We start from the raw sequence: 15,251 nt of genomic DNA on the forward strand, positions 1-15,251 counted from the left end.
ACTGTCAGAAAGTTTCTCCTTAATTCTAGGTTGCTTCTTTCCTTGATTAGTTTCCATCTGCTGCTTCTTGTCCTGCCTTCAGGCGTTCTGGAGAATAGCTTGACTCCCTCTTCTTTGTGGCAGCCCCTGAGATATTGGAATACTGCTATCATCTCCCCCCTTGTCCTTCTCTTCATTAAACTAGACATACCCAATTCCAGCAGCCTTTCCTTATATGCTTTGGCCTCCAGTCCCCTAATCATCTTTGTTGCTCTTCTCTGTACTCTTTCTATTCTTCTCAAATACCTTCTTGCTTTCTTCTTAGATATAGGTAGTCCCTGCTTAATGACCAATCGCTTAGCAACCATTCAAAGTTACAACAGATCACCAAAAGCTAGTTACAGCCGAGTTCCAAAGCTCCAATGGCTGCATGCGTGCACACACATACAGATCATATTTCAGGCAACTGGTTCACCTTTATGATTGGTTGAGTGTTCTGCAGTCACGTGACTACAATTTACAATTTGTTTTCCAGGTTTCTCGACTTTTGGGCTGATTTTTGGCAAAAACACAAACAAAAAAACATCCTAGTTTTTGCTTTGGCATTTGTTTAACAACCATTACGAGGTCTAGTCAGGTAGATGTCTCAGCTTATGGACAGAAATTTCAGGATTTATTACTGTCATAAGCTGAAGACTCCCTGTATACACATTGGACTGTTCTAATCCTTTGTTAGATTACATCGGGATACTGCAGAGCTCTACTTATCTAAGTTTACAAAATGAAATAAACCCCCGTTTGGTGTAATGGTTAAGTTGCCAGACTAGAAACCAGGAAACCACAAGTGTTCCACCATAGCCACGAGACTCCTGGGTGACTTTGGGCCTAGTCACTCTCGCTCAGCCCTAAGGAAAAGGCAAGAGCAAAATCACTTCCAAAACCTTGGCAACAAAACTGCAGGGATTTGTCTTTATAGTTGCCAGGAGTTAAGACTGACTTGAAAAGTCCAAAAGAAAAGAAAAGAAAAGTAAAGTGCTGCTGATCATTCTGAAAGTGATTGTTGCCTGGGTATTTTATTTCTGGGGACTTTGACCAGGTTGTGTCTATTACTGTGTCAACCTGAAGTTGTAACTGCTTTGCCCACTTTGTATTAAATAGTCACCCGCCAAAAGAAGCGAGGATTGTCGAATCAATGACACAGGATTTGAGGGGGAGGCAATTTACTGTAAGTAAATTTTCTATTATAACTGTTATTCCCTAGTTGGTCACTGGGTGGCAGCACAATGACAAATATTTTAGTTTACTAATGTTTACTTCTAAAAACTCCATCCACAGATGATAGTAATAGTCAGTGATGTAGTGTAAGTTCTTCAGTGATGTAGTGTAAGTTTCTTATGTTATTATCTGTGACCATCCTGTCATTACAGCTTTTAGGCTAATAAATAATATGTCCATCAATGTATATTTTATTGGGGTATTTTAGCTGTTCCACCTTTTAGTTCTACTGCTCATTTTCTAAATACGTTATTTTTTATTCCACTATACCATTTCAGACAAATGGCTGTCCAGTCTCTTCTTAAAAACTTCCAATGTTGGAACATTCACCGCTTCTGGAGGCAGGTTCTTCCACTGGTTAATTGTTCTGTCAGGAAGTTTCTCCTTAGTTCTAGGTTGCTTCTCTCCTTGATTAGTTTCCATCCGTTGCTTCTTGTCCTACCTTCAGGCGCTTTGGATAATAGCTTGACTCCCTCTTCTTTGTGATACGATGAATTCTGGATGGATACTTGATGAATCAATGGAAGAGGTAGGAGGCAAATAATAAAAATACTTCCAAAGCATTTTCAGTACTCACAGGGCAGACATGCTCAACCTAATATCCTTCAGATATAATCTACTACAGCCTAAAACCCAGCCTCAAACTCTAACAATTCTGAGAGCCAAAAAGGCCATCTTTCAGGAAACCACAATTTCCCCATATGCTGGCCTGTAATCAGCATCTTAGTTATGCTGAATCTGGTTGAAACGTTATATAGGTCTACATAAATGGAAAGTTCAAAAAAGACTGGATCTAACTTTACAACCCCAGGAGGATAAGAGATAATGGGTTGGTTCACATATCATGGTTTGCTCAATTATTTATGGAATAAACATAAGTGCCCATTGTGACTGACAGTTAGAACAATTAATCAGTGGAACAACTTGCCTCCAGAAGTTGTGGATGCTCCAACTGAAGGTTTTTAAGAAGAGGTTGGACAGCCATTGGTCTGAAATGATGTAGAGTTTCCTGCTTGAGTAAGGGGTTGGACTAGAACAGCAGCCCCAGATTTTTGAGCACCAGGGACTATGGACCGGAGGGGGTGTGCTTTTGTGTGCTGCCTGCATCCCAAGGATGGGGTTACGCTTGTTTGCGGCCCAGTTTCTGTCATTCAGTGGACCAGTGCTGGTCCATGGACCAGGAATTGGGGATTCTAGGACTCAAACACCTCCAAGGTCTCTTCCAACTGTTATTCTATTGTTCTCGTAACATACTAAATCTTAATCCATGGTTTAACCATAACAATGGCTGAGTCTACCCAACTCACTAAGCGAGATTTAGACATCTCCTTGTTTGAGTCCTAGTGGTCAAACTTTCAAAAGGACTTTATGGTCTCCATAGTGAGGGGTCCTTGGTGCTCTCTAAGCTTGGTTGTTTTCTTGCAGACAGTGCTTTTTTTCAAAAAAAAAAAAAAAAAAAGTGCCGGAACTCACACAAGTCATACAACCCGCCTTGCCTACCCTACAAGGTTCCATCCAAAAAAGGTGCCGGAACTCCGTTCTGGGCGTTCTCTGAGAAAAAAAGCCCTGCTTGCAGACATTTCATTACCCAACTAGGTAATATCATCAGGGCTAAACTAGCTCTGATGAGGTTACCTACTTTGAGTAATGAAATGTCTGCAGGAAAACAATCAAGCTCAGAGAGCACCAAGGACCCCTCATTTCAACCCTGAGCTACAAGTATTCTTTATCAGTCTCCATGATTTAGATTTTCCCCATATCAGACATCAGATTTTGAATACAGCAGGGACCATGTTCTTCCAAATAAAGGATGCCATCCTACACATTTATGAATTAAAGTAATTCACTTAAAAAAACAATCTTACATAGTGACTTGCCAGTAATATCAACACTTACAATTACATCTTGGCTTTCTTTTTCTATACGTGTTTTATGCTTCTTTGCACTTTTCTGATGATTCTCTATATCAGTGGTGGCGAACCTATGGCACGCATGCCGGAGGCAGCACTCAGAGCTCTATCTGTGGGCACGGACGCCATCGCCCCAGCCCTGCCTCGCCCTGTGGCCCCCTCCTCACCAGCAGCCTCCCCGGAGAAGAGTCACCGTCAGGCACAGCCCGCGCAAAGCAGCGCAGCCAAGGACATGGCAGCCGGGCAGCGGAGAAAAGACTCCGCCCTCGCGCCCCGTCGTGCGCAGATGATGCTGCAGGGCATGGGCAGAGGGCGTGGCTGCCATAGCGCTGCTGGGCCGCCTGAATGATCTGCTGCAGCGGGCTGTGGAGGCGGTGGGTAGCCTTACGGACGGGTGGGGCAGTTTTGGGGCCCTTGGTCTCTAAAAGGTTCACCATCACTGCTCTATATAATCAAGGAACTCACAGAAATAATTCTGAAAAAATAACAGGTCATCTGTCATTAATAACAGGTTCCCTCATTAGTAGGCAAATTTTTTGGTTCCATCCCTTTTGCTTTCTTTATAAAGCCACCCCTTTATTCACCATTCACAAACGAACATTTCTTGAATGAAGGTCTATTTTTTACCTTTTCATTCTCAAGACTTCTTGGCTTCCCATCACTTGTGGCCAACTGAACGTCAAAGAATCACACAAAGTTACAATAAAAATGAGGAACTGATAGCTTTCCGGGTATTATGGACTACAGCATCCAAAAGCCCATAGCAGCTGGACCAAGAGTTAAGAGGGAGATACTATAAGAGCAGAGCCATGTTAGGTAGGGTTTCTGACTAACATGCAGGTGGTCCTTGACTTACAACAGTGTATTTAGTGACCATTCAAAGTTACAACAGCACTGAAAAAAGTGACTTATGACCATTTTTCACAATTACGAATGTTGCAGAATCCCCGTGGTCACGGGATCAAAATTTGGGTGCTTGGCAACTGACTTGTATTTATGACGGCTGCAATGTCCCAGAGTCATGTGATCACCTTTTGTGACCTTCTGACAAGCAAGATCAATGGGGAAACCAGATTCACTTAACAATCATGTTACTAACTTAACAAACTGCAGTGATTCATTTAAACAAATGTGGCAAGAAAAGTCGTAAAAATGGGGCAAGACTCACTTAACAAATATTTCACTTAGCAACATAAATGTTGGGGTCAATTGTGGTGGTAAGTCGAGGACTGCCTTTATTTTATTAAAAGATACAAGATTTCGCAAGCTGTAGCTCACTTAAAATGGAATCAGTAATTTGGTGACATATGGGGATTACATGTTGCCCAAACCTGCCTCAACCCAACCATGGTTTAGGGCAGGGGTAGGCAACCTTTGACTCAGGAATTCCTGACTCAGGAATTCTGGGAGTTGAAGTCCATGAGTCATAAAAGAGCCGAGGTTGCCTACCCCTGGTTTAGGGCAAATAATGGGAGGAAGTGCCACTATATACTTACCATGTGTATCTGAACGAAAGGCTAATAAATTAAAGACTAAGCTTTTCAGTCCTTCAGTACCAATAATTATCCCATCAGGTTGTCAAACCATTCCACCACAATTTAATAGACACTTTGGTAAGGAAAAATATATGCAACAGACTATCTGACTTGTTGTCCTTCATGCATTGCAATTAAGGGAGTCACAGCTCTCCAACATGGCAATTTGTTTTTTTACTAACTGAATAGAAAAGAGCTCAGTTTTTTAAAAGTTTTTTTTAAAAAGAAATCCATTTTCTGGAACATTTAAGTCCATGTTTCCCACCACCCCACCCCCTTGGCAACTTTAAGATGTGTAGATTTCAATTCCCAGAATCCCACAGCCAGCTCCCAAGTTTTGTCCACATTTAAAAAAAAATAATAATATTTTTTTTTTAAAAAAAAAATAATTTTTTTGAAAAACAGACCATTATTATACCAGCACCTTAGAAACACAGGATTCCCATCCACCCACCTTAAATTCTTGGGCTGCTTGCTCCGCGGAGACCTGGATGTGACCTTCGTGAACTCTGGATCCAGCACACCACTTGCAGATGAGGGCTTGGTGATTCCTGCATAAATATTTCCAAGGCATCTGATGTTTTTCCCAGGTTTGTTTGCCTCCTGCCTGCTGCTTCAGTTGTTCAAGCAACCTTGCTATGCTGGCTGAGGAATTCTGGGAGCTGAAGTCCACAAGTCTTAAAGTTGTCAAGGTTGCAGACCCCTGTACTAGGCAAATGTGCAAAATGTAAAGGCAGAGACAGTAGATGTAATACAGTACTGATGTCACTCCCAACACCACCACCAGCATAAGTCAGTGATGCTCATCCAGCTTTCTGTGGCAAGAAAGGACGTAAAATGGGGCACAATTCACTTAACATCTGTCTCACGTAGCAACAGAAATGTTGGGCTCAGTTGTTATAAGTTGAGGATTACCTGTATCTTTCTCTCTAGTAATTTTAATATAATTAAGTTGTACTTCTTGTTTGTTTGTTTTTTTAAAAAAGGCTTACAAACAATCCCTGTCTATTATCCCCAACAAGCCACTGAAATGAGTTCCACCCACATATCGGAGTATACATACATCTGATGAAATGCTTTCAGGCACAATTAAGCTTTTCCCTCTTTAAAAAAAAAAACTTTTTGTACCGTCTCACAAGGTGGTTGTTCAAAATTTAAGGGAGAAAACTTTTTTCACACTTTTTAGACACCACTCCTTCAGCTCCTTGGGGACAGAATTGGAGCAAATAAATAAATAAAAAAACCTCAATACTTTCCATTCACCATTTGACTCCACTAGTCAAAAAGGATGCTTGAAAATCTGAATTTGACATTTGAAAGTCCCCCATAAGATAGCGTTTTATTTATTGAAAAGGTTTATATGGCCTCTCCATCTTGTATCAAATTCTGGGCGGTGCACAACCGGAAAACAGAGCATTTAAAATAAAAATATTAAAACCAAATATACTTGGTTCTAAATGTTAAATAAGCACTTAGCTATTAAACACTACTTAAATAATACATTTAATTAATATTTACTATTCATTAACGCCACGGCATCTCCCACAGCAATGCCAATAAATAAAATTGCCATTAATTTCTTAATTACGCTGCGTTGCACATCATTACACCGTGGGCCGACCAACTCGGAGGCGATTCACTTCGACTCCAAAACCGTTCCGCAGAAGGCAGCGAGAAAACCCCGAGACATTAAACAAACCAGATTTAAGACGAGAGAGAAACCTGTTTACTATGTATCCAAAGCCAGAAGTTAAACGTCCGGACGAGCAGCTAACGGCAGTGTTTCTCAACCTTGACAATTTTAAGGCATGTGGACTTCAACTCCCAGAATTCCACAGCCAGCATTGCTGGCTGTGGAATTCTGGGAGTTGAAGTCCACATGCCTTAAAATTGTCAAGGTTGAGAAACACTGGGCTAGTGCAAAGAGAAGGGCAAGCGCCCTCAGAGACGCGGAGCGCCAGGAGGACCGGCGAACTGCACAGAAAAATCGAAATCGCCGCGAAACCTTTCATAGGAGCCGAAGTCTCCCCGCCCAACCCGCCCCTGGCCACGCCCACCTAGAATCCTCAGACTAGGATTCTCAGGCTTCCCCCGCCGCTTGCCTTTGATCTTTCCGCTCGCCACTCCCACCCACGCGGAGTCTCTAGCCGCGGTTAAGGCCTTGACTGCCTCCACCACCCACCGGTGCTCCTGAGCCAGGTGGCCTTGGAGTCGCGATTGGCGCACATTGGCAACACCTGTCACATACAAAAGCGCTTCTTTTCCCCGTTTTAGGCTTTCATATATTTTTTTTTTCCTTCTGGGGGGGGAAATTGGAAATATTGATGGAGCAGTGTCCCCCCCCCCCAAAAAAAAACCACAATAAGTAGGGTTGGAAAGGCTGCCTTCTCCTGTTTTTTAAGATTCTTTGAACTTTGGTGTTGGAGTAGTTTTCTGAGGACTGTAGACAGCCAAGAAAACAGTGGATAACCTAAGAGAGTTTTTCTCAACCTTGGCAACTGTAAGATGTAAATAATAATAATAATAATAATAATAATAATAATAATAATAATAATAATAATAATAATAATAATAATAATAATNAGAAGAAGAAGAAGAAGAAGAAGAAGAAGAAGAAGAAGAAGAAGAAGAAGAAGAAGAAAGTTGGAAGGGACCTTGGAGGTCATCTAGTCCAACCCCCTGCTCAGGCAGGAAACCCTATACCATTTCGGACAAATGGCTGTCCAGTCTCTTCTTAAAAACTTCCAGTGTTGGAGCATTCACCGCTTCTGGAGGCAGGTTGTGTGAACTCCCAACTGCCAGAATTCCCCAGCCAGCATAGGAGTTGAAATTCACACCTCTTAAAATTGCCAAGGTTGAAAAACAAACCAACTCGAGTTCTCGCTGGAGGTATAAATGATCAGCAAGATCAGCAGCAAAGGGGGTGAGCACAATGGTAATAGGGGCACCTTTGCAAAATCTGAGGGACCAGGTTAAGGATGGATCATCATGGAGAATATCTATATGGCTATACGAATAAACAGCAACTTAATAGCCCATAATCCATTTTTGTTATCCTCCATAAACCTTGAAGATTCCCTCAGACACCCATCCATGAGGGAAATGTGGTTTCTTCTACTTTACAGAATGGGGTTCAAACAGAGGAACTAGGGTTTCAGGGGCAGAATGAACCACCAGAAGCCAATAGTAGGAGGGTGGTGAGGGGCAAGCCAGAATTAGTTGGGTTTCATTCACACCTGTTAAAAACTAATTACAGATTACACAAGCCATAATTAGCTGGCTTTTAACTTATACCAAACCACGAGGGTCCTTAGTATTCTCTGAACTTGGTTTTCTTCCAGAGGTTTCATTACAAAATTGAGTTAACATCAGTGCCAGATTGTTTTAGTGATGATAGTTGGGTAATGAAATGTCTACAAGCAAACCACCAAGCTCAAAGAACATCAAGGACCCCACAGTTTAACCCTGAGCTACACATATTGTCTTCTATCAATAAACCAAACCATAAGCCATGATTTACAACCTATGGTGGGAGTGGCCCAGCTTTCTAGGCCAAATCCAGGCAAACCATTTTACATTAGTATACAGGTCTAGCCTGGCTTCAATAGAAATTCAGCACTGTCAGGGGTCAATAGCCTGTGAGTTGTAGGGAATATCCTAAAATTAAGTCCACAATTCAAATCCCACTCAGCTATGGAGATTGCAGGACCCCAGGCTAGCCTGTTCCACAAGATTGGGGGGGGGGGGGAATGGCAGGAAGACAATAGGAGAAAAAACACAAGATGTATAAGCTATAAGGAAGCTATAAGAAACCTCATTGAATTTAATTCCAGCAATTCCCATTAGAGGCAAACTACTCTATACGTTGTTGACTCTTCCTACATCCTGACAGTCACAATATATACTATGCCCAGGAGTATGGAACTTGTAATTCAGCAGCCTGTAGAACACCACAATTCCCAGCAGCCCCGGCCATACAGCAACCTCAGACACTTTGCCCCCTCTTGGCAAAACCTGTTGGCCAAGTAGAATTGTCCACTTGGTTTGAATTTTTCCAAACTTGAGTTACCCCAACAAGTTTCATACCTGGGCCATGGAAGAGAAGAGATCTGCTTCTTACTCTGCTCTCCCGGGCAGCCAAAATTCAGGAAGGGTCTGGTGGCATCTTTTAAAACTAACCCTTTTATTTAAGGCATAGGTTTTCCTGAACTACAGGTGCGTTTGATGCCTTGCTTCACTGAACTAGTTTCAAAAGATCCCAGCAGACATTTCTTCACATTTGAACAGGAAGCAAAATTGGAATTACTGCATGCAAATATAAACCAGCATTTCTACGGACAAACAAAGATTGAATGACAGAATCACGCCAGGATAGTTTCACTTTATTCATGCAAGTTTTATTTTTGGGTGCAAAACAAGGATTGGGATCAATCAAATCTGACAGATTTAATTCTAACATCACCAACAATAGAGAAATAATCCACTGTATCCACTTCCAACCTATTTGGGAACTTCATTTCCTCTCCCTTGGGCATTTTCACAGTGATCTCTTTGGCATCAAAGCAGACAAAGATCTGGAAGAAATAAAAAAGAAAGTCCCTTGAGATAGTTTATTATACTGTTAGGTGCTATTAAAGTTCATGAGAGGGAGTGCATCAGTTTGGTGTCATTTTTGAGGCATCTTGTAATGGTTAAACTGCTAGTGCAGTGTTTCTCAACCTTGACAATTTTAAGGCATGTGGACTTCAACTCCCAGAATTCCACAGACAGCATTGCTGGTTGTGGAATTCTGGGAGTTGAAGTCCACATGCCTTAAAATTGTCAAGGTTGAGAAACACTGTGCTAGTGCAATAGGGTTTTAAAAAAACGTAATCCACGAGACATTAATTTGTTTCAAGCAAAGCCATTCCCTCCAATACAACCTCCACCAATGTTGTCTAGTGAGGTCAACCTTTCTGTTTATCTTGATAAGCTACTTTGATTTTATTTTGATTAGTTGTAGAGTTCACTTTACCTCTACCTCGTGCCCTCCAGGTCTGATAGCCATGCTGAGATTTGAAGTGAACACATCAGGAAGATGCCAAGTGGAGGAGTAAGTTTTTCTTACCTTGAATTCTTCCCCCTTTTGGAAAGGGAACATGTCCTCCCTGACCTCCATACCCCATTCTCCACACGATTTGGAATTGCAGATAATGGTCCTAACATCCCCATAACTCTCAAAGCGAGGGTTGAAGTGAAGGACCAGCTCAGACTCATTCTGGCCCAAGTTGATGGCAAAACTAGAAAGAACAAGTTTTGATCATTAGTAGATAGTCCAAGAAATCTGTTGCCATATTCAGACCTCTACATCCACGGTACATGTGCAAGTATAAAAAAAAACACCATAAAGACGAGATGTCCAGAGCAGCCTTACTTACAAGGCTACTCTATACTTTCATCTTTATTTCCCAATTCCACAGGAGAGAATTAAGCTTTTCTCTTCCAGAGCAGAAAATATAGTCTGACTGCATTAGAATAACTGTCTAACAATTACCCTCAAGAGTAATTTGGGATCTGATGCAGAAATAAGCAATTTATGAATACATGTTGGACCTTTGAGTCATTCAAAGGTTAGACCTGATGTGCCAAACCATGTTCACATTCTCATTCTATGTGCCTGGCAAATTTTAACTCTCTGCTTTCCCTGGATCAATATTTTTGAATATCAGCAAGAGGTGTGTGGGTTTAGCCCCCAAAATTCCCCAGTCAGTAAACATGGGAGCTGAAGTCCACACATCTTAAAGTTGGCAAGTTTGAAAAACAGTCTTAAATCTTGCTTGTACTCCACATGCACGTGCAAAAAAAAAACCCCCTGAATTGCAGAACAATTCCAAACTCAAGCTTTTTTTCAAGTCAAAGACCACTATGCTTCATTTTCTCTGTGTTTTAAATGACTTCGAACTATAGTTCCTTGAAGGATTCATTCACTGAAAATGCTCCAACACTGGAATTTTTAAGATGATATTGGACAACCATTTGTTTGAAATGGTATAGGGTTTACTGCCTAAGCACGGGGATAGACTGGATAAAAGACCTCCAAGGTCCCTTCTAACTCTGTTATTCTATTCTATTCCATTCTATTCTATTCAGGGAATATCATTATATAACCATGCAAAGACAATTCCTTGTGACTTTTCTTTAAAAAAAAAACTACCTAGGTTCTCCCAAAAAAATTACAACAAAGGAATGATACATTTAAATGATACATGTGCAGGCCCAACTTTCCACTGAACAGAAATGGATTCAGAGTTCCTTTATCACAGAATGAATTCAACCCAATATCCATCCAACCCCACATTTTTTGTAATCAAACTACAATTCTCTTATTGACAAACCTTTCAGCATCTATTTCTATCTTGGCTTTCACTTTGATGCAGTCGCCAGACCTGATTTTCATGTTAGAAACCAGTTGCTAAAAAAGAAGAGCATGGGATGAGAATCGCCAAACTTCCAGCCCAAAACATAAAAGAACATTAATCAACATTCTGTAATTAGCTCATGACTAGTAATAAAAATTGAAGGAACAGGAAAAAAAATCTGGGAAAAAAAACTTCCCCTGGGGATCTTGGTTTTTTTTCCCCTTTATATAAAACCTCTCTGTAAAGCAACATGCAGGATTTCTCTGAGCAGATGATGATGTATTAAGCACTTTTTTTCAGAGGAACAGTTCTTTTCATGCAAAAAGCACATGTTCCTCCTTTATACTTAGATGTGCTTCCCTTGTTATTTTTAGTTTAAACATCAAAAGGCACTAAACAGATGTTATTTAAAAAAAAAAATTGCATGCATTTCAAATTCTGGAAGTGTTTTCCCAGAAACCTAAAATTGTTTTTTCCACCCACTTCAGAGTTTTTACAAATTTTCCATCTCTACCATAGACTATAGCCGAATTCTCACATCACTGATTTATTTCACATGATTTCATGAATAAACCACAATTGACTAGAGTTGCACATCATACTAACCTATTTTTCTTTCTTAATATTTTAATCTAACCTATTTTTCTTATTTTTCCCAGGGAGACCAGAGAGGAGACATGACCAGATAGCAAATTCTATTTTGTTGTAAAGCTGCATTATAACAGAATCTTGCAAGTCTGAAAATAGGATTTTTTTCTGTCTCCTTTAGAGTCTGAGAAACTAAGGAGGGTCCCCTCTGAGCCTCCTTCTCTGCCCATTATGGACTACAGCAGTGTTTCTCAACCTTGACAATTTTAAGGCATGTGGACCTCAACTCCCAGAATTCTGGGAGTTGAAGTCCACATGCCTTAAAATTGTCAAGGTTGAGAAACACTGGACTAAGGATACGCCCTCTCTTATCTGACCATTCTTCATTCCCCATTTCAAGGACTTTCTCGCATTCCATTACATTTTGCTGTATTTTGCAACCTACAATATTTGGATTGCACATATTAAACCAAAGCTAAGCAAACCCAATTAAAGTTTAGCGTAGTGCATGAAGCTGGTTTTGTTTAGGCTAAGTCTTGTAAACTTAATTGCTTATGAATAAAGTTATCCTAAATAGGTAGAAAACAACTAGTATACATTAAACCCATTACAAAGAGCTTTCCACAAAAATTTTATGTAAGGAAAAGAAGAAAAACAAGCTTGCAATTCAATAGGAGAGCGCAGCTGTGGGGAAATCCAGAAGATTAAGTAATTGGGGCAATTTCAGATAGTTTAGCTTGGAAAGTACAAAGCATTTATGTAAAGGTATGTAGTACATTGCAGAAAAAAGACAATATTTTTTTTTCTCACAGTGAGAAGCCAAGTTTTGCCAAGGAGAGCAATAAGTGAGAGATCCAAAGCAGTGGAAAATAAATATCTTTTTGTTCATTACATAATCCAATTACTCTCCATATAAGGATAATATTCCATTCACAATACTCTCAAAATGGATTGGATCAAAATGTGGAAAAGCAACACGACAGCTGGGTCAATTACCCTCAGCGTCTGATGCAACTTGGTTAGTTTAAGATGGGTGGACTTCAATTCCCAGAATTCTGAGAGTTGCAAGTCTACCCACTTTAAAGTTGCCAAAATTGAGAAACACTGCATTGTAGGCTCTCCCACCAGGGCTGTGGAATAGAAAGGAGGCTGGGTCAGGAATTCTGGGAGTTGAAGTCCACGAGTCATAAAAGAGCCAAGGTTGCCTACTCCGGTATAGGGTTTCCTGCCTGAGCAAGGGGTTGGACTAGAAGACCTCCAAGGTATCTTCCAACTCAGTTATTCTGTTCTATTCTATGGACCATTCCCTTTAATGTTCTCTTCAGTACATTTTATCACGAGCTCCGTGTAATTTTTGCACTTCTGACAAAATGCTAACTTTTTTTATTACACCAAGTTCTAAAGCAATGTTTTTCAACTTGAAGATGGGTGGACTCCAACTCTCATGCTGGCTAGGAGATGCTGGGAGTTGGAATCCAGCCCTTTTCAAGTTGCCGAGCCTCAAAAACACCGCTCTAAACAGTATAGTCATATTACTGTTATCACTTCCCTTCCCGGCCGCGCAACATCAGCATTTCTGGACTCCAGGAAAAAACAACAACCCTACATTACTTTTTCTACTCACCACTGCCATCGTTGTGTCGATTTCTCAGAGAAGTCGCAGCACGCTCCGCAAATCAAACCAACACCCTTGATCGTCCCAGGCTGTTTCCCCGCAATCTTTAAATAGCTTTCAGCTGCAGGTGCTTTTTTTTACTACCAGCCAATCAGGAGCGAAACGCCGAGCACCAATTAATGAGATGGAGAAACGGATTTGTGGCGTTTTTCAGGTGGGATATGAGGGTTCATCAACGGAGCGGTGAGAGGGCGTGTGCGTACACGTGTGTTAAATAGACATTAAAAAATAGAAGTGATAAAAATGTTTGCACGACCTATTCCTGGCTTGGAGAGAAACTTATCTTTTTGAACGTATGCAAAGAAAAGTCCAGTTAGACTACAACTCCCAGAAATCCTCTTGATCATACCCGTGAATGTATTTCTATGGCGGCGGGGGGGGGGAGTTAAAAGGAGAACCATATGACTACAGTTCCCAGCAGCCTTTCGAAGCACGACTTAACCAATGGTTTTAGCCATTTGTGGATAAAGAGTGGCGTGTTGCGGATTGGCTGCATTGGGGGCGGGCCTAGATTTGCAATTCTACGGCCCAAGGAGGACCTCTTAAGGGGAGGGGGCGCGTTTTTGCCAAGGGCACTAGGTTTTACCCAGATCGCAGGTGGAAATGTTAATTATTATTATTAAATGAAAGAATTACAAGGAACCCTGTGAAGAGACTGCAGCCAGAACTGCAAGTATATGGACACCTCAGTTGAAAACGTCAATTAAGTGTTACCGGATAGTAAAAGAAAGACAAAAAGGAAAGCAGCCAAGATTTCTTTAAAAAATATTTTCTCTTTTGGCACTAATATTTTCAAAATATTAGTGCCATCATTAAGATTTCTCACAAACCACTTAAATCCAGATTTGCACGTTTGAACTATAACCCATTCATATTTATCTGCTTAATCACAGAGACAGGCTTAGAGTAAAAAGGATTTATACACAGCATGAAAAAATTTGGAAGTGATTCCCTACAGATTCCTTTTTGCTCAGGTGTATAAAAATGGTAGACATATTGCTGACTTATGGAAAGTGATGCTAGCTAGTCCATGTGCATCCTTATTTATTTGAAGCATTTTTCTGCCCACTCTTTAAAAACCTTACAAGCAATGTGTACATTTGAGTAGGGAGTCAGCTCTTCTCTAAGGGGATGTAATACAGTAGGTTTTTCATGATTTAAAGCATCCAGAGAGAACCAGTTTGGTCTAATGGCTAAGGTACCAGATTAGAGACCTTGAGACTGGGAGTTCCCACCATAGACACAAAACTGGCTGGGTGATCTTGGGCCAGCCACTCTCAGCCCTAGGAAGCAGGTAATGGCAAACCATTTCAGGTAGTTTCCATAAGTTAAAAAAAAAATACTGATTCCAAGGCACAAACTGACTCACACACACAAAACATCCAGCAGCTGTGATAAGGATTCTGGCATTTAGAAGGACTGATTTAGAATAATAGTTTGTAACAGTATAGTTAGTAATAGAATAAAGCAGTCTGAGACCCCAACATATTGTAAAATGGATGTTTTCAAGATAAAATATCATGTTGGGAGCCTCTCTTTGGTGATGGCCACATAGAATGGACTTTGTGATACTTGCAATTGGGTTTTGTTGTCCTATTGCATTGGCTAACTAATATGGGTTTTCCTACATTTTAATTGGCCTTATTTCTTTCTCTCTTCCTTGTTACCTTCTGGGAGGCGGCTTCGTGGTATCCAAAGCAGAACATCCAGATTCAGACATAGTTTCATTCCATACAGCAGGTTGGGAGGGGGGAGGATCACCTTAGGTCAGGACCAGCCATGTCTGAGGGTTGCGGTGTAGAAAGGGTGGGGGGGAGGGTGGGGGGTTGAGGGAGGAGGGAGTTATTAGTACGGTCAGTGGGAGAGGCAGATATGGCGGGAGCAGAGGACC

General features: G+C 41.0%; 1 protein-coding gene across 1 annotated transcript; it reads right to left on the bottom strand.

Annotated features, from left to right (window-relative positions):
• Window positions 1–9,064: 9,064 nt before the first annotated feature.
• Window positions 9,065–13,413, bottom strand: LOC107286007 (galectin-1). Its single transcript, XM_015814296.2, has 4 exons — window positions 13,310–13,413; window positions 11,074–11,150; window positions 9,807–9,978; window positions 9,065–9,273 (listed from the first exon to the last, which is right to left on the bottom strand). The coding sequence occupies exons 1-4, from the start codon at window positions 13,316–13,318 to the stop codon at window positions 9,127–9,129; spliced, it is 405 nt and encodes a 134-aa protein (XP_015669782.1). The 5' UTR covers window positions 13,319–13,413; the 3' UTR covers window positions 9,065–9,126.
• Between the last annotated feature and the right edge of the window lie 1,838 nt (window positions 13,414–15,251).

The sequence above is a fragment of the Protobothrops mucrosquamatus genome, unplaced genomic scaffold, assembly GCF_001527695.2.
Source record: "Protobothrops mucrosquamatus isolate PMUCROS unplaced genomic scaffold, P.Mucros_1.0 scaffold_84, whole genome shotgun sequence".
NCBI lineage: Eukaryota > Metazoa > Chordata > Lepidosauria > Squamata > Viperidae > Protobothrops > Protobothrops mucrosquamatus.

Bases quoted from the DNA above. Each gene is read 5' to 3' on its own strand.
- LOC107286007 (XM_015814296.2), bottom strand. The intron at 9,979-11,073 runs GTTTGTCAATAA...TGTTCTTTCTAG, and splicing joins ATAGAAATAGATGCTGAAAG to TTTTGCCATCAACTTGGGCC. The intron at 9,274-9,806 runs GTAAGAAAAACT...TATTTCTTCCAG, and splicing joins AAAAGGGGGAAGAATTCAAG to ATCTTTGTCTGCTTTGATGC.